We start from the raw sequence: 19623 nt of genomic DNA, 5'->3' as shown, positions 1-19623 counted from the left end.
ACGCATTTCCATTTCCAAAACCGAGCTAGCAATAAGCACCTATGCTAATCTGACAGGTCGGTCCGAACAAAGACAGGCATCGACTCCAGCGGACAGGCCACCGTCACAGTTTGGCCGCCTCCCAAAGCCTCCGCTTCCGTGGCCATGGGCTTCCACTGCGCGCCCTCCGGCAGAGGCGGCAGGTAGACGGTCATCTCGCGCTGGCCGGGCTCGAGCACGGGGCAGCACAGGTACTTGTTGCCGTACATGTACTGCTCGCCGCGCTCCCAGCATGTCTTGTCGTGGGGGAACACGTAGAACAGCGGCCGCATCACGGGGCTGCCCTTTTCGTGCGCCTCGCGCATGAGCGTCCTCGTGTAGTCGCGGAGGTCTTCGCGGATCTGCAGGTACGTCTTGCAGATTTCGTAGACGGCCGGCCCGTACGACCAGACCTCGTTGGGGGCGCCGCTGCGGCACGCGGCGCCACCGGTCGTGCCGTGCTGTGGCTGCTGCGGCTCGCGGTCGCCGTGGAGGCGCATGACGGGGCAGAAGGCGCCCCACTGGAACCAGCGCACAAAGAGCTCGCGGAACGCGTCGTCGCTGGGGTCGCCGCCGTGGAAGCCGCCAATGTCCGTCGTCCACCACGGCAGGCCGGCGAGGCCCATGTTGAGGCCGGCGGCCAGCTGGCTGCGCAGGCTCGACCACGACGAGGCGATGTCGCCGCTCCAGACGAGCGCGCCGTAGCGCTGGCTGCCGGCCCACGCGCAGCGCACGAGGTTGACAATGTTCTGCTGGCCCTGGTCGCGCATGCCCTCGTAAAAGGCGCGCGAGTACTCGCGCGGGTAGAGGTTGCCGATGCTGAGATTGGACCCCTGGAAGTAGCGGTAGTTGTCAAAGTCGTACGCCGTGTACTCGGGCTCGGCCTCGTCGAGCCAGAACACCTTGATGCCCTTGGCGTGGTAGTTTTGCCGCGCCTTGTCCCAGACGTAGCGGCGCGCCCCCGGGTTCGTCGCGTCAAAGTGCACCGTGTCCCCCTGGAAGTCGAGCGCCGTGCGCACGCCCCGGTCGACGCGGATCAGGTAGCCGCGCTCGCGCATCTCTTCGTAGTTCTCCGACAGCTTGTCCACGGTCGGCCAGATGGACACCATCAGCTCGATCTTGAGGCTCTGGAGTTCCTGGACCATGGCGTCTGCGCATGACAGTCAGCGGTTTGCAGGCAGCGGTTTGCATGTAGCAGAGGGAAAGGGGATCGGGAGGCAAGACGCACCGGGATCCGGCCAGTAGACCGGGTCAAACTTCCACTCGCCCTGCTTCGGCCAGTGGAAAAAGTCAATGACAATCAGGTCGATGGGCAGGCCGCGGCGCCGGTACTCGCGCGCCACGCCGAGCAGCTCCTCCTGGGTCTGGTACCGCAGCTTGCACTGCCAGAAGCCGAGGCCGTATTCCGGCATCATCGGCACTTTGCCCGTGGCCTCGGCGTACGCCTCTTCAAGCTCGGCCGGCGTGTCTCCGACGACGACCCAGTAGTCCAAGCTGCGCGTCGACAGCGCCTCGAAGCTCATAATGTTCTTGCCGAGCACCGCGCGGCCGATCGACGGGTTGTTCCACAGGAGGCCGTAGCCCAGGGACGACAGCGCAAACGGCACGCTGGCCTGCGAGTTGCGGTGCGCGAGCTCGAGGTCGTGGCCCTTGAGGTCCAAGTGCGGCTGCTGGTACTGGCCCATGCCAAAGACCTTCTCGTGCGGATCGAGGCTCTCGAAGCGCGCCGTCAGGTGGTAGTGGTCGCCGCCCAGGATCGGCTTGAACTCGCGGCCCTCCACTTCGATGGCGCTGCACTTGGGGTCGCGGACGTCGCGGCGGTTGCGCACATACTCTTCCAGCACCAGCTTGCCCTCGGCGTTCCACACGGTCAGCTTGCCTCGCTTCGTCACGACCACCTTGATCTTGCCGTTGGTCAGGGAGGCCCCGTCGTCGTCCGAGACGGAGATCTGCGGCTGGTGCAGGAGCGGCGGCGGCGCCAGGAGCGCCCAATCGTCAGTCGGCATCGTCGCCGTCTTGGTGGCGCGCACGCGAACCGCGTTGGGCCCCCAGGGCTCGACCCAGACCGTTTCCCCATCGTACTCGTACACGAGTCGATTTTCTTGTTGAGATAACATAGTGGCCGTGCGACGTCCGATGGTTCTTGTGTAGAGAGACTCTGTGGACAAAAGTTACCTCGTCCAGATGTACGTTGACCGTGCTATGTCGCCCGCCGTACACATTTATACTACTTTGCGACTCTGCGGCTCCGATGTTTCGCGGCATTTGCGGCCTTGGAAATAACACGACAGAGTCGGTCGTCGACATTTAACCGGGCGGGGGATCTGCTGACACCGATATCCGGTCTCGGCCTAGACCCGCACGTCTTACGACAGATTGGCAATGAGGAGAAGGCCGCTAGCCGGGGACCTGACACAACGAAACTATTAGTATTATACCACAATATGTAACCAGTGTCTAGGAGCACTCCAGCTCCGCCGGTAGAGCTTGATAAAAAACGCGGAACATCCGGAGTGCGTCCGGAAATCACTTGCGTCCGACTGGAGCTTAGAATGGTGGGGTCCGGGGAAGCCGCCGGTTCCGCATGGCTATAAACGCGCTGCTCCGGTAATATTTTGTTATATTTCTTTTCCCCGCTTCATATAGCTGAGCTTGCGCGCCAAACATTTTGCAAGACGAGAGTGTTATACGCGTCTTCATTTTACCCGGTTTGACTCACTGCCCGATGCGTGTGTCTGTACTGTGCAACGATGTTTTCCACTTTCCGTTGCACGACCATATCTCTTTCATCCGATTATTTCAACTTCATTGCGTCTCCTGCTAAATACCTGCGCTTCGACGCAGTGAGGCCATTCCATAGCATTTACATCATGACATCATATGACAGATTCCTATACTGCCGCCAGGGTTCTATCGTTCTGGGCTTGCCCGGAAGTTGGCCGGGCTTCGGCCCAGTCCTATGTATGGCAGGCTGCTGGCGGTGGATGCCCCGTCCGAGGGCGGGCTGTTGGCTGGCGAACCGGTGACAATCAACCGGTCTCGGTACATAAACATCGATGGGAACCGGAAGGGCGTCTCGACACACAAGAGCGCGTACCGCAGGCCCAGGACATTGCCCATATACTTGAAGCGGCCGGCCATATAGAGGCGCTGGGTCGGCGTGGCACAGTCGTGTGTGTAGGCACCGGCCAGCGGCCAGATGAGCAGGTAGGCCGCCAGGACTTTGGGCATGCCATGGCCGTGGTCGTCACCGCAGGCAAAGCCAGACGTGGCCGCCGAAGCCGAGGTCGGGCCAAGCTGCGGAACCGTCCCTTGCCGCGAATTCGATATTGGTGGCATGGACGGCACCGATCCCAAAAAGTAAGGCACGGCGGCGACAACATCGTCCACGAGACCTTTGCATCGACGTGTCTCCTCGATGCACTCGGGCAGCGTGCGGTAATCGGTACCGGGCGGACACGTGAGGGCGAGACAGCGCACAATGGAACACGACATGACAAGACGGCACGAGCGGATGCCGACCCAGACTGTGGCCATGCTAATGTCCGGGTACATGTCAACGCGGCCGGGATACGCCTCGGCATTCTCGTAGTCTCCGTCCGGTACGTCGCCGGCCAGGGCGCGGGTATAGGGCTTGCACTCGTGGGGTAAGGAGGCGAGGAACGCGGCCATCTCGCTGTCGATGGCCCTGACGCGCAGCATGTACATGCTGAGTTCCTTGTGGGAAATGGCCTGTTGGCCCGCGGACGCTTTGACGTAGCGGTCCAGCTCGCGGCGAATCTGGGCCGTTTCCATGAGGAAGCGCTGGGAGCGGAGCGTGGCCGAGTCGAGAATGTTCTCGCCAGACCACCAGTTGATGTTCCACGTCGGGGGCGAATCGGCCGTCATCGTATGGTAGATCTGAGGGAACGGTAGGTCAGTAGCAGTCAAGCCAGTCTCGATGCCTCACGTCAGAGTGAGAGCGACATACTAGTTGCATGCGGACCGAATTGAAGAGCAGCTTCTCAACACGCGTGCGGATCCTGCCCGGGCCCCGACTCTGTACAATTTGCACAGCGCCTTCAATATGCGAGCGCCACGCAAACATTTCCTTCTTTGCCGTGATGCTCTACTTCGTTAGTACTGGTATTGTGCGGCGTAGTAGCTCCAATGGATACGCACCTCGAAAAGCCCCATCAGGAGCACCGTCGCCAATGTCGCGTCCGTCGTCCTGAGCCGTGGGTTTTTCAGGTTCTGAGTCGTCTTCGCCAGAGCCGCCGTATACTGACTGATGCCTATGGCGTGAAAGTCAACCGTATCGCTGACCCAGCGATTGCCCAGCGCTGAAAATGCGCACGCACGCAGTGCATACTGGACAGAACTATCTGGGGGCTGCCCTTGGAGGACGGGCACGATAAATTCAAAGAAGCTGCCGCCAAAGGGCCGCCGCGGGATGAGCACAAAGTTGGACGCAAAGTAGCACATGGCCAGGTCACCGATGGGCAGGCTGAGCGTCGACGCCGGCCGTTGCCATTCGTTGTCCTGGTTATACCGGGCCTGTTCGTCGCCCTTCTTTTCTCCGGATACAGAATCTTGCCCTTGACTGGGGCCCGTAGGATAGAATGGCGGTACGCCGGAGTAGATGGCAGAACTGCCCGCGTTGTCCTCGGGTGCGTAAATGTTCGCGTAATGGGTAGACGCGCTCCCAGGCTGGCCGCGCCAAAAGTAGCGCGGTACGTAGTTGATCGTGAGTGCACCGGCCGATTGGGCGACACTAAGAGGTACTTCGCTGCCGGCGACATATGCTGTGATCTTCATTCCATCGGCTGATTGCAAAAATGGCATGTGGTCGTCGCGCCCAGAGATGGTTTTCAAGTCGAGCCTGTCGTCAATACGGATGACGACATCGCCTGGGCTGGCATCGTGTCGGACGAAAACCGAATCAGGGCCCGGTGTTGAAGAGGAGGATATGGGATGCATGGCCGTAGACGTGGCAAGGTTTGATGCCGTTGCCGCTGACGTATTTTGTGCATCTCGCCGCTGTGTCCGTCGACTATCGTCACGGTGCTTCCGATCCACATTGGTCGAGTAGAAACATTCTCGGCCGCCACGAAGACAGTTTTGGCATATCGGATACTCTCCATCACACTATACATGGTGAGTGCGAGAATAGAGACACAGCCCACCAGGTGGTGACCGCCATGGTCGTGTGCAGGGACAGCAACATACCTTGAGACGGCGTGTTTTGCAGGTGCTGCACGCCCGCGCGTGGGGTCGTTCCTGAGACATGGATGGCTGGCGAGACGAGGTAGACTGGATGCGGTCACTTTATACCGAATCTAAGATGAGAGGAGTCGAATGGCGATGCTATCGTCGTACGCGATAGATCAGCTCACAGAATAGGAGTGACTGACCATACCTCATCGAACCCTTACTTCACACAGCCGTGACAATTGCGGCGCCTCCTTGGAACCGTAGCCGTATCACTGTGTCGGATTCTGGAATCAAGCGAGCGGCGTCCCTAAAGCTCCAGTGTCTGTGTCGTCGAATGGGCCAGTCTATGAGAAGAGTTTGGCTTGGTTTACCAGTCGCTGCTGGAATGTTACGTTTCGATTTCTGGATGGAGGGCCAATAGTTGTCTATACCGGAGAGAAAATAAGGTTTTGTTTTCACATAGGAGGGTGTCTGCGGTGGGTAGCGGTTCTTTGGAGTGCCGAGGAAAGAGAGAGAATGGGCGTCCGAAAGATGCGCCGTTGCAGAAATTTGGTGAAAAGCTGCGATGCAGCTCGTTTTGGCCGTGTCGGTGTCTGTGTCCACTTTGGGTCGTGTCAGAACTCAGATTTTGCGGTATGGTCGCCCCTGGCTCTTTCCTCCATTGCTGCCAGTGCACGTTTGCCTTCCTTCTCCGGCTCTTGGTTCCTGCCCTCAGACTCTCCGCATTTGCACACCGCATGGAGGCTCCTTTCGGTCCAGTCGCGCTTTCCTGACAGCTTGTTCAACTTTAGCAATCACGACGGGTGCGGCAGACTCCAAAAGAGGCAGGTGCCGCATTGCGACAACCCCTCTTCGAAGCGTTTGAAGCTCCCCTGAGATGAATATTTTCCTTTCCTCACAATTCTCTGGCCTCGTCCACGTCAATGTTCTGGTCAACATTCCGACTTTCCTGGAGAAAGGTGACAAGCGGCCCCACCCAGAAAACCGTTTGACTTTCTGCAATGATCCCCGCCCATGCCAATCATCCATGGCGTGTGTTGGCGTGTGCTTGACTCCACAGCCGTTGGTTCAATCATACCACAAGGGCCTACAAGAGTGGAAGAACAGATACTGGACAAAATTAGAGCTGTGCAAACGCCCTCAATGCAACACCGGATCACGAAAGCAGCAGGGGAGCCCGCCGTTGGCCGGGCCCGCATTCATTCCCTCGGAGACCAGGTGCTGGCTCCTCACCTGACCCAGCATGACGAACCGCTGGCGGTTCATCGCGACGTTCCTTCTGGGCCCGCTTGCCGGTGACCGCTGAGCTTTTTCGTCCTCCCGCCGAGGAGAGTGGAGGGGCGGACAGAGGGTCGTGGACGTTGTCAAAGCCGAGGCCACAGCCAGAACGACGGAGGACAGATTTCTTCTCAGGCAATACGACAGGCATCGCAACGGACTCCCATCAAGCAAAGAGAGCAGGATACCGGACGAGAAACGCTGGACGGCACAGAGTTTCGTTTTTCGTCTTGACCGCTCATAATATCCCAAGTGGCCCTCTCTGGCGCGACAGGCTCACCCGCCGCTAGGGCCTCCATGGTGCATAAAGTCGCCGAAGATAAGACGCCAAAATGTCAACCGTTCTCGGCCACTAAACTAAATCCTGCCATGGTGTCTGGCCGATTGGGTTTGGCTGGTGGCCTGTCCTCTGCACGACGGGATCGACATCGACAGCGCTGGTTTGGGGCGAGCGTTCAATTGGAGGATTACCCATTTTTTTGACTCCAGTTGACTGTCAGATATATGCACCATGTGCACCGAGAACGAAGCCATTTCCAGAATTTCCGATCCCGAGCTTCTCTGAGCGTTTGATATGGCAGAGAAAAATGACTAACAAGAACAAGCAGAAACTTATCACGCTCGAGAGTTGCCGCCTAAACTCATCAGCGGCCACAAATAATGTGCATTCTTATGCCGAGACAACACAATTGATGAAGCCAGCATGACGCCGCGACATTTTAATTAATTCTCGAACCGGCCAGCTGTCGACTTCAAGTGGCCAGAGAACAATTCTCCCTGTGTACGATAGGTGTCGTCACGAGCGAGAAATCAGACAACATGTATCGACATCGCGTTTCCTGAAAACGTTTGTAAGAAGCGCAATGAGAGAAACGCGATATAGGAGCACCTGGCCATTCCAGTTTACACAAGATGAAGGCATCAGCGATTGCACTTACACTAGCGGTGTTGTCTAACAGCCACGTTCAGGCGGCCTCTCTATCGTCTTCAACAACCACACCACAATCGCAACCGACATGGAAAGGCGCGACAACATACCCCACGACGGTCACACGCATTTGGTCACGGACATTGACGGTAAAGGCCGGTGAGACTGCGTCAAGCACAGCCCCAGCGGACACCGTCACCGTCCAGACTGTCACCATGTATGAGCCGTGGCCGTCGAGTCCCAACCCAGAATACTTTCCCTACACGCTGATGCAGACCGCCATTACGAGCCGTCATCTGTACTCGGCACACGTTGACGACAAAGGACGCGTAGCACCGACAGGTGCACCATGGACGGCGACGACCGTGACACCACGCACCGTCACATCCACGTGGGTGCTGTGGAACACGTCGCCGACGGACCTTGCGGTCGGCGAAGCGCTTACGCCGTGCGACCGGTCCAACGGGCACAACGACCAAAAGTGCGCGACGCCCAACCTCAAGCAGGACACGCGGTGCCTCGAGCACGGCCTGACGACGGCGTGCCACAGCCAGTGCAAGATCCGGCGGGTGGAAGGCTGGGACCTGTGGTGGTGCCACAAGCGGGGCGACGGAACGAGCAAGGCGGCCGGCAACGACACGCGCGAGGTGGCCATCGGGCGGGTGTGTACGGACAGCATGGGCTACTACGAGCAGCTGCTGGAGCCGTGCGACACAATGGACCACGGGCACGACTGCCAGCCATGCAATGGTTAGGGTGAGAGAAACGAGGCAGTGCAGGTGTACAGATGTGCAGGTGCAGGTGCAGGTGTGCAGGTATTGCAAAACGATTTTAATTTTATATGGATATGTTGATGAGACAGCAGACGAATCCAATGCAGCCTACTACCCAGTCTCACCGCCTAGTTCAACCAAGCATACAACAGACAAGATGACATCTCACGTTTTTACCGCCGCGGGTAGCGTCGCTCCCTTTGCCTTGGACCCGACCTGGATGACAATTTTGCCGCGCGCGCGCTTGGTCATGAGCTTCTCGTATGCGCCGACCACGTCCGTCATGGGCCACACCGAGTCAATGGGCATCTGCGCGATGATGCCGTCCTCGACCATGCGGGCCACCTGCCGCGCCAGGTCGCCCGACGGAAACAGGCCCAGCATCCGGTACGCGCGCGGCGTGCCGCCCAGGGCGGCGGGCAGCAGCCGGTTGCGCACGACGGTCGGCACGCCCACGGCCCCGGCGACGATGCACAGCAGGGCGCCCGTCTTGGGCCGCAGGTACGCGGGGCTCTGCAGGTAGAGGGCCTGGTCGCCGACGCAGTCGTAGATGAGGTCAAACTGGGCGTCGGCGCTGCCAAACTCGGCGGCCAAAAAGGCCGGCAGCGACACGTGCTGGGTGTAGTCGACGGTGGCGTCGGCGCCGAGGCCGCGCACAAAGGCGGTGTTGCGGCCCGAGCAGACGGCGGTGACGTGCGCGGGGACGTGCGCGGGGCCGCGCGACGACGGGGCCTGGGCCTTGGCCTTGTGGATCTGGATCAGCAGCGAGCCGACGCCGCCGCTGGCGCCGTTGATGAGCACGCGCGGCGGGCGGCCGGCGGCGGCGGCGGCGGCGACGGCTGCGCGCGCCAGGCTGTCGGTGGCGCAGAGGCAGGCCGTCTGGCCCGCGCAGCCCAGCAGGCCCACGGCCGCCGCGCTGCTGCTGTCGCTGTCGGGGCCTTTGAGCGACGCGGGCTGGCGCGCGACCATGGAGGCGGGCACGGTAAGGTACTCGGTGAGCCCACCGTGGCCCGTCGCGACATAGGGTACGGTGAGACAGCCGGCGACGCGGGCGCCCACGGCCAGGGGGGGCTGGCCGGCGCGCACATGGCAGCGGACCTTGCTTGCTGCCGGGCCCATGGCGACAATGGTGCCGGCAAAGTCAATGGCCGGCGTGGGCTGGCGGCGGAACGGCACCCAGCTGGGGATGTTCATCATAAAGGCCAGGTCGGCCGGGTTGAGGCCGGCGTGGGAGACGCGGATGAGAATGTCGCTGCCCTTGGGGCGGGGTAGCGTGTCCTCGTCCGTCACGGTGCCGTCGTCCTTGAAGGACAGTGCCTCGCTGGGCTTGTCGGAGTTCTTGACGACGACCCAGGACTTCATCCTGACGGCAGACGTGGTGTTGCGATGCCGGACGGCGAGGGGCGAGCAGAGGTAGAGATACGCCACGAGGAGGGCGATGGCGGTCGTCACGAAGCCAACGACAGCCGCGTTGGACATGGGGAGGAAGGGCATGAGAGGCGTGGGTTGGGAGAGGTGGTGAAAATTGTGGCCTGAGCAGAATGAGGTTCAATTGACGATGACGATTGGGGCGATCTGGTCTCGAGAGACAAAAAAATAAGGTGATGCGCTCAGATTGATGGACGGGTCAGGCCGATCGGCAAGGGCCAAAAGCAACAATGGCTGGCCCCACAAGCATAAAACACAGTCGCAAGGCTGGTCGGTGCGCGTTGGGAAAATATGCAAGAAAGTCTGCGTGTTTCGAGGGGTCTCGGGGGACCAGGGGGGCTATTTGTACAGAGTACGTTGTACGGCAAACGACGCATGAGACTCGTCCAGCTTGTGGCAAAGAGCTCGATGCCAGTCGATCTGGCGCTGCGTCACTGTGTCGCTGAGTCGGTAACCCCATCCGCCCGTTGAGCTTGTGTCTGTTGGACGGCGATGGAACGGCCAAAACGCAGTGGCATTACGTCAACACGTCGTTCAGCGCATTGGGACTGCTCAAAAGTCGGGACGGCGCCATGCAATGAACCGTCGCCGCACCACGGACGAAATTTAGGCCACCGGGCGTCTGCCTGTGGAAACATGCCGAAGGCATGTGCATGTGGCCGACTTTGTAAAAATAAATGTGGATTGATTACTGGCAATGAATATGCAAAGTGCCAGCGCACGAAAAATTGAACAGACTATGAAATGTGGAAATGTGGACATTGGGAGCCCACATGTGCCTCCTGTGCCCACCAACAGCCGTCTGCGGCTCCAATATCCATGCCGTCCACGGCCCCCAAAGCAACCATTGTTCGACAGCAAACATCCATCACCATCCATCGACGCCATCCGATTAAAAACCACAATGAAATTAATATCAAAGACACGTCCCGCCAGAGGTCGTCGAGTTCCTGGAGACATGTCGCGTTTCCGAGAACAGATTGGCAGTGGCGACAGATCAACTGGCAGAATAGCGCTATCCAGGAAGCCGTGACACAAACCAGGATTCCTGTTGACAGGCCAGTTGCTGGTGCTCGTGACGGACATGGAATGCGATGGAGAAACAGAGATTGATATGTTCACGGCGAGTCTCGCCGATGCCGATGTATCAAAGTTGATGTATATTGACGTCGATAATGATGTCGATGCGGATGTTGATGCGGATGTTGATGTTGTCGATGGCGATGTTGTCGATGGCGATTTGTCGATGGTGATATCGTCTCCCCTTCACCTCCATCGTTCACTTCCCCTCGTCGGCCCCGTCGCCCTTGTCGTCCTTCTCGATGAAGCTCTTCCCTCTCAGTCGAAAGTCTTTCGTTATTCTTTTCGTGTCCTTCCTTTTGAGCCGGCTGTCCTTCTTCCTCCTCCTCCGCCGCTACTCTCCCACCCGCCCATCCTAGTGACTGCTGATGGCCAAAATGACCAGCACGGCCGGCCAGGCCAAGGCTAATATGAGTGCCCCCAGCACAGAAAAGAAACCTGTCGGGTTGTCGTCGCGCGGGCCCCGCCACCGGTCGATGATCTTGACGGTGGTGAAGATCATGCCGATGACATAAAAGGTGCCGGCCCAGCAGATGGCCAGGAAGAGTTCGGAGAAGGCGTCCTCCTTGCTGATGACGTCCAGTGACTCGTCGGGGAACTCGGTGGAGAATGCTTGACCCATGGCGGCGGTGCAGTGTGTTGTGTAGAAGCGTGGTTGGTGAGGGTATCTGTTGCGAAACAATCGATGTCGTGATGTAGTAGACAGTAGACAGACGACGAAAACAAAAAGAAGAAACTAAAAGAATACGAAAAGAGGATGTCGAAGAAGAGAAGAGAGTCAAAGAAAAGAGAGTCAAAGAGAAGTGAGTCGAAGAGAAGAGAGTCAAAAAGAGAAGAAAACGAAAAGAACGTAGAAAGTATTGACCAGCAATTAACGACGACCGCTCCACGGCCAGCCAAGGAGAACAGAACGAATGGGGATGTGGTTGGAAAAGAGATTGACGAGATGGGAGGGGAAGAAGAGAAGGAAAGCAAAAGAGGAAAAGCAAAAGAGGAAAGGAGACAAGAGGAAAGGAAAAGGACTGCAGAGTAGAAAGGGGAGAGACGGCCATGCACCTGTTAGAAATATGGCATTTCTGCAGAATACCATAATTGTATCCAAAACTCCCATCTGACATTACGGTTTTATGTTTTGGACAGGCCCCTTTCCGCCGTGTCTGCCCACGCTTCCCATTGTGCCCTTCTCCGCCGTCTATTCTCTATTCTCTCCTTCTCGAATCACCGTCTCGTTTTCTGCTGGTTTTCGTCTCTTGCCATCATGACATGCTGGACCTCCCCCCCCCCAGTCGTTTGATGCAGCGCACCTCCGGGAAGACCAAGCGAAACTGCTCCGTCCAATACAAGCGGGCCTTTGCCTCGAGCGAAAAGGGATGGACTCGAGCAGAATACATTTGTACACCAAAAATACAAAAGACTGAAGAGAAAGCGAGGCGCGGCGCAGGAGTTTGCCCAAAATCAACATGGCGGCCCGGGCTGCTCTCTTACAAAGCTTGTCTCAGGACCGCCTGGATCGCCCCAACTCCATACAAGCAACCCCCTTCTTGCTACCTGCTAACCCGTTTGGTCGAGTCGAGCAATAATACGACACTGGCTGTCCGCGCGAAAGAAAAGAAAGTCCATATCCGAACATGGCAAAAAGAGGAAAGAAATCGGACTTTCTGTCAAAACCACATACATTCGTAAAAGTCAAACATACGCTGGCCTTTTTATTCATCCCCATCTCTACGGCTGTTTCTCAGACAGCCGCATGTTTCCAGAAGCTTGCATGTCAAAGCGAAGTCTCTCCCATTGTTGTACATCTTCCCTTTCTTCGTATTTCTCTCTTCCACCACCCGTCCGAGTGCAACTGGTCCGATCATAGAGATGAATGCGCTTGTTTTCTTGCATTTCTTTGGCGCAAGTCTGTTCTCTCCACTCGTCCTGGCCGGTCACCCGTCACCGCCCGCCAGCTGAAGACGCCATTAAAGCGGTATAGCGCTTTCACGCTGCAGTAGTCAGTAGTTGACAACTCCTCACCACGAGCATTTTTCTTGTCGCCTGCGATTGTCTTCACCGGCCGCATCCAGGCCAATCAGAACTCCTAACGCACCTGTTCGACTTTATCGACAAGAAATGCAATCTCTTCTAGACGCGGCATGGCCTAAAAATAAAGTCAGAAAGCAAAGTCAGCAAATCACACCGAAAGTACGACACTACCGACTCATTTCCAGTCGGTAGCAACGGCAGTGACAATGGAATCCAACAAAAACGACAGCACCTCGCAGCTCTGTTGACGGGTCTTCCCACCTTGGCCTAGGCTGCGGCCCAAAGGATTCTAAGAAAACGTTCCACTCCACGTGCAGCCAATCGTCAACGCCACACAACCGCCGACCTTTTAGGTCGGCCTGCATTTGTGACCGCACGACTGTTCCCAAGTCCGCGTTGTCCCATTGTGAAAAAGGAAGTGGAAAGGGGATAAGGATGACTTGCGCGCAGTCTCCTTTGCGGCCGGCAAACAGTATCCCAAAGAATGGAAGCGAGACGACGAAAAGAACAATGAAAAAGCAATGGGCCAGAAGCAAGGGCCCGTCTCGCCTGACAGACGGCTGTGGGGGCGCCAAGACGAAACTTGTTGCATATGTTGGGTCGTGAAGGGGTCCGAGGCCACAGCCCTCCATAAATTGCTCTCGGTTGGCCCATGTGACCAGACAGACGGTGTCGTCTCGTGACGTGATGCTGCAAAACGATGGATGAGTAAGAGTGCATATTGAACGTCGAGAGACCTTTGGTACACGAACGAGGACAACATAGCAGTCGGCGCTTGATAGAGAAGCAGGGAACAATGGACAGGAATATAGAGTAACGCAGTATGAAGTACGAATGTATCGTAATGAAAACTACCAGTGAGATCGTATGCAGATGCTGACCCTTTCCTTTAATGGTGCTGCTTTCACCATGCGTGTGAAGTGAAGCCAGCATGAACCATCGTGAAGTGCATCATAGTTGATGTGAAATTCTCAACAAACAATAAGAGTGTTTATTTTCTAAAAAAATCGTATTGGTAAAATTTTGTTTGGAATGTGGTCGTTGTATTTTGATACGTACTTTTACATTGATTTTAGCTTTCAACCAGGATTGTTGGAATAACAAATGATAAATATAATTGTAACGAACAAAAAGGAAAACAAAACATGGAATAAATTGTTGCAATTTTGTAATTATTTACAATGATATCTCTTGTCTTAAGACAAGCCATAGACAACACAGTGAATAAGGCGTAACCCGGTCCATGTTGAATTGGATATCAAGTTCACGTCAGAGCACTTCAACGATACCAGAGATTGTAGGTGGTGAGAGAAACATGAGTGTGCCTTTCCTGGCATCAACAAAGTCTTGCTACAGAAATGACTGAATTTTTTTGCTGTAGGCATCAAGAACACATCTTTATCTTACTCTTATTCCGCCAATTCTTCTTTGATTCGGCTTCCAGCTTCCAGTATTTGCTTCCGAATAAACCATGTCAACTGTAAAGCTTATGAACAGCAGATAGCCCTCGTCTCCTCACGGGATGAGACGGCCATCTCGAAAGACAAACATCCGTCTTTAGTTTTTACATTCAGCTGTCTGGTAGGTCATTGCTCATCGTCTGTCGCACAGCACTCACCACATCTTAAGTCTTTTCACCTCTACAATGGACACTGAACGTTGTAAAGACGCCCCCGGACGTTCTCCGACGTGGTGAATAGAACCAATGGCATCGGAGAGCTTCAAGGTCCGGCCGGCCATGCTAAGTCTGAAAGAATCAACCCCACATCTCGATGCTGTCACGATAGCGAAGCTTCAAAAGTCCTGTCCAAGGAGCGCGTTGCCGCCTGTGCCTATTGCCTATGGCATGGACGTGAAGAGCATCCGCGAGCTTGTGAAAGGGGAGGTAATGAATTCCTTTACGCTGCAGAGGAAGCGCCGCTCTCATTACTTTGAACTAACAAATCTCACGGGCATGCCCGGCCTTGTCGCCTTCTTAAACGCCATATTTGACGCCGAGGATGATCAGATCGCAAGTGTCCAGAAAGAGCAAACAAAACTGCCATATAACAAGGTAGAGGAAGTCTGAAGACTACATTTCGAATCTAGAAACCTCGCTATACGATCATCATACGCAAGAACCAGATGTGATGGCTATCGCAGCCTCCACTGCACGGACCGAGACTCGGCCACAGCCAACCGTCTGGCAAGCTACTTTGCGAAGTAAAGAGCCAACAACCTCTTGTCCCGGCCAACTTTGCGTCTCTCATTCTTTCTTCCCTCTCTACACTCATCATCCACTTTCCGAGAGACATATGATGTCTGTCAAACTCAAAGCATCGGCACATTACCATGGTGGAGCAGTCAGGGCCCAACGTTCGTTCTGGGCCGGCAGGAGCCGCGACGCAGAGAATATCGCGTTCGTCTGCCATGGCGGCCAGGTTTGCCGGCCCAATGAGCCCTTCATCTTAAGACACATTCAACTCCATTTGTACCGTTCCTCGACAGACACAACAGTCGTCCCATTGCTTTGATATTGCTTCCCGTGCCTGTGTCGCGAGACGGATGAAACGAGCACGATTTTGATTCCATTTGTTACAAACGCGATGTCTCGCCCCCATGTGCGTTGCTGTGTTTCTTGGAGGCATATCGTTTGGGGCGACACCTTTCGCTCCACGTCCGATGATGCTTTTGGACGGTGTCCGCGTGGCAGCACCGAGGTGCAAAGCGGAAATTCAAAAAGGACAACCGACAGTGAACATGCCATACTCAAATACAAGCCACTTACACAGCTAAAAGCAATATGGCTAAGAGTGCGTAAACACACCTCACCCTCAAGCCGAATCCGCGAACCGCGTCTCCAAAGACGGCCGATGGATGCCCTCTACCAGGAAAAGGAGAGGAGACGGTCTCGCCCTGGTTCACGCAGCTGGAGGCTCACAGTCCCGGTTCAACAGCTGTGGAGGCCGCCGCACATGCCGTCGCATTGGCCCTGGATCTTGGCCGTGACCGTAGGCCCGGACAGTCTCCAGAGATCGGCGTTCTTTTAAGTCTACACCATCAGAATCTTATTTACGACGAAATCGACATCAAACGTACGGCAATCATCCGGAACTGACTCTTTGGCATGTCACGGACCAGGAGACACTAAGCTACGTCGTCTTTTGCCTCTGGAGTCAATCAGTCAGTGCAGCTCCAAGTCTGGTGTTTTGTTGCTTTGTGCAGTTCTTTGGTGTGGCATTGGGAGTTGGCGTTTGCTTCTATTTTTAACACAGAAGCAATGCTAACCAACACTAACCGCAAAAAACAAGCTTTTCCCGCACCTCCGCACCTCGGGAGCTCAGGAAGCCACACCCACGCCACACTCTATTGAATCCTGCCAGAAAAGGCTGAAGCCCAGAAGAGTACATGGTTTGACACGTTGGTCGGCTGGTCATTGGAACTTAACTACGACAAAAGGACCAGAGGACCTCTTTGTTCTTTATTCTCGACGCCACGATCGCTTCCGTCGTTATTTGGCGTCCCGCAGCAGATCCTTCGCTTCTCACGCCTTGTGGGTTGGGGTTTGCTGTTGTACGACCAGCTGGATTGGTACTTGAACTCGCAACAGTCGTGTTGATTTCGTCCGCATTTTGTCCGTTCTCACCAGGAGGAATCGTTGCCGCAAATAGGGCTTTATAGAGAGATATATATTTATATACTCCGTGTATATATATCGATACAACGCCCTATTTGCTGACAATGACACAGCAACAACTCAGTATGATGACCCTTAGATGGCTTGCGCCCATACTGACGGCTTTGATAGTGCGTACGTGGGATATGAAGCTGTCCAAGCCCCTATTTTTACAAGTGGCCTGCCTCCTTGTCTCACCAAACAGGCCGCCCCAGATAAGCTGACGGACGCAGAAGTCACTAAACACACAATCCACGTATTTTGGCGTATGGGCTTGCACCGAATGGCAGCTAATTTCACCTAACGCGGTACCTGCCGGGTACAGCGAACAAAACAAGCACAACCCCTGTCGTCTGCGGGCCAGGGGAGTTTGTGTCGATCCACCTTGGAAAACCACGGACAGAGCACGGTAGGCTTGTCTGTTGGCGCGGGTCGACTGTGGCGGAGGCGTTGAATCCCCGCCCACCGACCATGCATCGTAATTATTGTGTATGTGGTCTTGTTGCGTCTTATCTCCTCCGCCATGTCCGTCTCAGTGACGTGCTTCCCCGAGTCCTGTCAATTCGATTGTCTTGTTGTTCTCACGTTTTTCGGTTTGTCGCTTCCTCCGTCTGGAAAACACATGGCTCGTGAGAAAGTGGTAATTGCGCGAAGCCTTGGATCCATCTCGCCACTCACGCTGGCGTGGTATTTTGAATAAGGATGTGCACTGTACGGCAGGGGGCTGGGAGCGATTGGGGCTGGTCTCCATCATCAGCAGCAGAGGCACAAGGAAAGGAAGGAGAGTGAGAATCTGGAGCCGGCTGGAACGGTTAGGCCCTTCAACGTATGCGAGATACTGGTTTTGTATGTCGTATCCTTCGCAAAGGCCAGAGACGACAGTGCGTCAGGTCAAGCGTAAAGGGCCCCCAATTTTGCGTGGCTGAGCTCCAGGTCTGCCTTGGACTTGGGGCCTCTTGTCTGTTTCTGGCCTCTCACTTCTATTCCTCCTCTCCTACTCTTCCCCTCTTGTCCTGTTTTGGCCTTCAACTTTCGTTTCATCGTTCGCCCCCAGCATCGTCTCCGCCAATTTCGTACTTCTGTTCTCTCTGCCCCCCTAGTTTCTCACGATTTTCTTCGTCTCCCGACTATCCATTCGCTTTTGAGTTGGGTTCTAGACGGGGGGCTTGTAATTCAAATGTGGAGTTCCGCGAGTCCACTCCTGTCGGCAACCGTCTTTTCTGTTTTTGATTTCTTTTCTTCCAACGCGTAGATCGCTTCCGCCTCCATTTCCTTCTTTTCTCCCGTCACGATCGCTAGCTTCATCGACGCCGAGCATCTTGTCGTCAAACTGACCTCGACAACACACAACGTCCCATACGAAGAAGACAACGGCCTCCGCCAAGGTTGAGCTGCAGCCGTTTGCTTGGAGATTTAGTGTCGCGCCTATCCCGAATCGAGATTCCCAAACCACATGCGGCTGAAACCGTGGACTGGAAACCGATCCCTACATCTGGAGAAAAGCTACGACGAAAACTGTCCGACACTTTTTTTCATTTCTTCAGGCCAAAACATTCTCGCGCGTGTTCTCCGTCCCAGTACAACAACCTTGCCGAGCTAGCCTTCGCCGTGGACGGCTCAACTTTCCAAGGCTGAAGGAACGCGAGTCCGAGATTTGGACGGATCCTGCCAAACACGCCCCCTTTTAAGGGAAGCGACTCCCACCACATCGGCCGGACTTGCTACCACTGCAAACGACGAACTGACGTGAAACGGACCGTATCGTCAAGCTTCGTCTGTCGTATCTCTTCTTGTTGTCGTCTCCCCTCCACCCTCACACAGCCCAATACGCACACAATGGACAGCCGGCAACAAAGTAGGCGGCGGCGGCCCGCGCCGACCCCCTTCGTCGCCCTCTTCGTCACCCTCCTCCTCCTCGTCCAGACGACCGCCGTGCGCGCCGCCTTTACCAACAACTTTGACGCCTACCCGGTCGGCACGCGGTCCTGTCTCGATTCCGCGTCCACGGCCAGCGGCTGCAATGGCGACACCGTCACCGCCATGAACGACTGCCTCTGCAGCAACACGGGCAACTTTGTCATTGGCGCGGCCGAGTGCATCGGCAAGTCCGACCTGGCCGACCTCGAGACCGTCTACACCACCATGGCCTCGGCCTGCTCGTTTAGCAACACCCCGCTCAGCGTCTCCCAAAAGGACTTTTTGGCCGCCGGCAACGGCACCTACAGCTCGTCGACCACCACGATGCCGTCGACCACGTCGGGCACCACCAGCGCGACACCCTCCCTGACGACCATCACGACGACCTCAAACGGCCACACCCAGACGATTACCACCACGGCGGGCACGCCCACAAAGACTGGCGATAGCAGCAACAACGACAACAACGGTGGCGGCATGTCGAGCACGACGCGCACCGGCATAATAGCTGGCGCCACCGTGGCGGGCGTGGCGATTGTGGCCGTGCTGGCCTACTTCCTGGTCCGCATGTGGCGGAAGCGGCAGGCGACCGAGGAGAACCGGCCGATGCTGGGCGGCGACGGCGCGTTTAGTGACATGGGCGGTGGCCGAGGCGGCGGCGGCGGCGGCGGCGGCAGCCAGGCAAGCGGCACAGAATTGTCACACCTGTCGGCGGGCGGCGCCAACACGTACGACTGGAAGGCGGGCGCCGTGGGCGGCGATCCGAGCGAGTCCAAATGGCCGCACGACCCGTACAACACGTCGCCCTCGCCCAACTTGCTCTACCAGCAGCAGTCCGGCGGCGTGTACGAGCTGCCCGTCCAGGAAGGCGCACACCACCCCGTCGAGATGCCAGCCACGCCCATGGTGATGGCGGCAACGCCAGCGACCCAGGGCTACCACCACCCGCAGGGCCTCCAACCAACGGAGTACGGCCAGCCCCAATACCGGTAGTGCTTGGTTCCATCGTTTTTTTGTGTATTTTGTCGAAGGGTTAATACTGGTGGTAATGTGTTGGATTTCTATGGTTTTTGTTTTAATGGCCTCAAGGAAAATAGCATTGTCATAGGAAAGATGCATTTTTTGGGTTTTCCTTTCGTTTTGAGTTTTGCCTGTCCTGTGACGAAATGTCACCGTATACACACATGGAACTTCTTCGTTCTTTGGCCGGAGGGCTCTGGCTTGATTCCTTGTTCATCAGCATGTTTATTTCCAGTTACCCAATGAATGTAACCGTGATGTTCATTCAGGCTTGCCTCTTGACGTTGCCAAATGGATATGGTCACCCC

The 19623-nt window shown here is 56.2% G+C and overlaps 10 protein-coding genes across 10 annotated transcripts; 7 read left to right on the top strand and 3 right to left on the bottom strand.

Annotated features, from left to right (window-relative positions):
* Nucleotides 1-44: 44 nt before the first annotated feature.
* SPSK_02315 (family 31 glucosidase) lies at nucleotides 45-2135 on the bottom strand (the record flags this gene model as incomplete). The annotated part of the gene is made up of 2 exons (XM_016729187.1): nucleotides 45-1168; nucleotides 1247-2135. 2 exons carry the CDS (start codon nucleotides 2133-2135, stop codon nucleotides 45-47), a joined length of 2013 nt encoding a protein of 670 aa, XP_016589191.1.
* A 793-nt stretch (nucleotides 2136-2928) lies between these two features.
* Nucleotides 2929-4977, bottom strand: SPSK_02323 (uncharacterized protein; the record flags this gene model as incomplete). Its single annotated transcript, XM_016729195.1, has 3 exons — nucleotides 2929-3918; nucleotides 3989-4126; nucleotides 4180-4977. 3 exons carry the CDS (start codon nucleotides 4975-4977, stop codon nucleotides 2929-2931), a joined length of 1926 nt encoding a protein of 641 aa, XP_016589190.1.
* A 307-nt stretch (nucleotides 4978-5284) lies between these two features.
* On the top strand, nucleotides 5285-5632 carry SPSK_02842 (uncharacterized protein; the record flags this gene model as incomplete). Its single annotated transcript, XM_016729705.1, has 2 exons — nucleotides 5285-5372; nucleotides 5442-5632. 2 exons carry the CDS (start codon nucleotides 5285-5287, stop codon nucleotides 5630-5632), a joined length of 279 nt encoding a protein of 92 aa, XP_016589189.1.
* A 1769-nt stretch (nucleotides 5633-7401) lies between these two features.
* SPSK_02726 (uncharacterized protein) lies at nucleotides 7402-8172 on the top strand (the record flags this gene model as incomplete). The annotated part of the gene is made up of 1 exon (XM_016729593.1): nucleotides 7402-8172. One exon carries the CDS (start codon nucleotides 7402-7404, stop codon nucleotides 8170-8172), a length of 771 nt encoding a protein of 256 aa, XP_016589188.1.
* Nucleotides 8173-8355: 183 nt separating this feature from the next.
* Nucleotides 8356-9669, bottom strand: SPSK_02539 (uncharacterized protein; the record flags this gene model as incomplete). Its single annotated transcript, XM_016729408.1, has 1 exon — nucleotides 8356-9669. One exon carries the CDS (start codon nucleotides 9667-9669, stop codon nucleotides 8356-8358), a length of 1314 nt encoding a protein of 437 aa, XP_016589187.1.
* A 1033-nt stretch (nucleotides 9670-10702) lies between these two features.
* On the top strand, nucleotides 10703-11284 carry SPSK_02779 (uncharacterized protein; the record flags this gene model as incomplete). The annotated part of the gene is made up of 2 exons (XM_016729644.1): nucleotides 10703-11056; nucleotides 11123-11284. The coding sequence occupies 2 exons, from the start codon at nucleotides 10703-10705 to the stop codon at nucleotides 11282-11284; spliced, it is 516 nt and encodes a 171-aa protein (XP_016589186.1).
* Nucleotides 11285-11455: 171 nt separating this feature from the next.
* SPSK_02868 (uncharacterized protein) lies at nucleotides 11456-11731 on the top strand (the record flags this gene model as incomplete). The annotated part of the gene is made up of 1 exon (XM_016729730.1): nucleotides 11456-11731. One exon carries the CDS (start codon nucleotides 11456-11458, stop codon nucleotides 11729-11731), a length of 276 nt encoding a protein of 91 aa, XP_016589185.1.
* Nucleotides 11732-14428: 2697 nt separating this feature from the next.
* SPSK_02838 (uncharacterized protein) lies at nucleotides 14429-14791 on the top strand (the record flags this gene model as incomplete). Its single annotated transcript, XM_016729701.1, has 1 exon — nucleotides 14429-14791. The coding sequence occupies one exon, from the start codon at nucleotides 14429-14431 to the stop codon at nucleotides 14789-14791; it is 363 nt and encodes a 120-aa protein (XP_016589184.1).
* Nucleotides 14792-15505: 714 nt separating this feature from the next.
* On the top strand, nucleotides 15506-15820 carry SPSK_02856 (uncharacterized protein; the record flags this gene model as incomplete). The annotated part of the gene is made up of 2 exons (XM_016729718.1): nucleotides 15506-15515; nucleotides 15594-15820. 2 exons carry the CDS (start codon nucleotides 15506-15508, stop codon nucleotides 15818-15820), a joined length of 237 nt encoding a protein of 78 aa, XP_016589183.1.
* Nucleotides 15821-18214: 2394 nt separating this feature from the next.
* On the top strand, nucleotides 18215-19288 carry SPSK_02620 (uncharacterized protein; the record flags this gene model as incomplete). The annotated part of the gene is made up of 1 exon (XM_016729488.1): nucleotides 18215-19288. One exon carries the CDS (start codon nucleotides 18215-18217, stop codon nucleotides 19286-19288), a length of 1074 nt encoding a protein of 357 aa, XP_016589182.1.
* Between the last annotated feature and the right edge of the window lie 335 nt (nucleotides 19289-19623).

Source organism: Sporothrix schenckii (genome assembly GCF_000961545.1).
Source record: "Sporothrix schenckii 1099-18 chromosome Unknown Cont43, whole genome shotgun sequence".
Taxonomy (NCBI): domain Eukaryota; kingdom Fungi; phylum Ascomycota; class Sordariomycetes; order Ophiostomatales; family Ophiostomataceae; genus Sporothrix; species Sporothrix schenckii.
The sequence above is the reverse complement of the archived record's forward strand: the minus strand, read 5'-3'. Positions and strand labels throughout refer to the sequence as shown.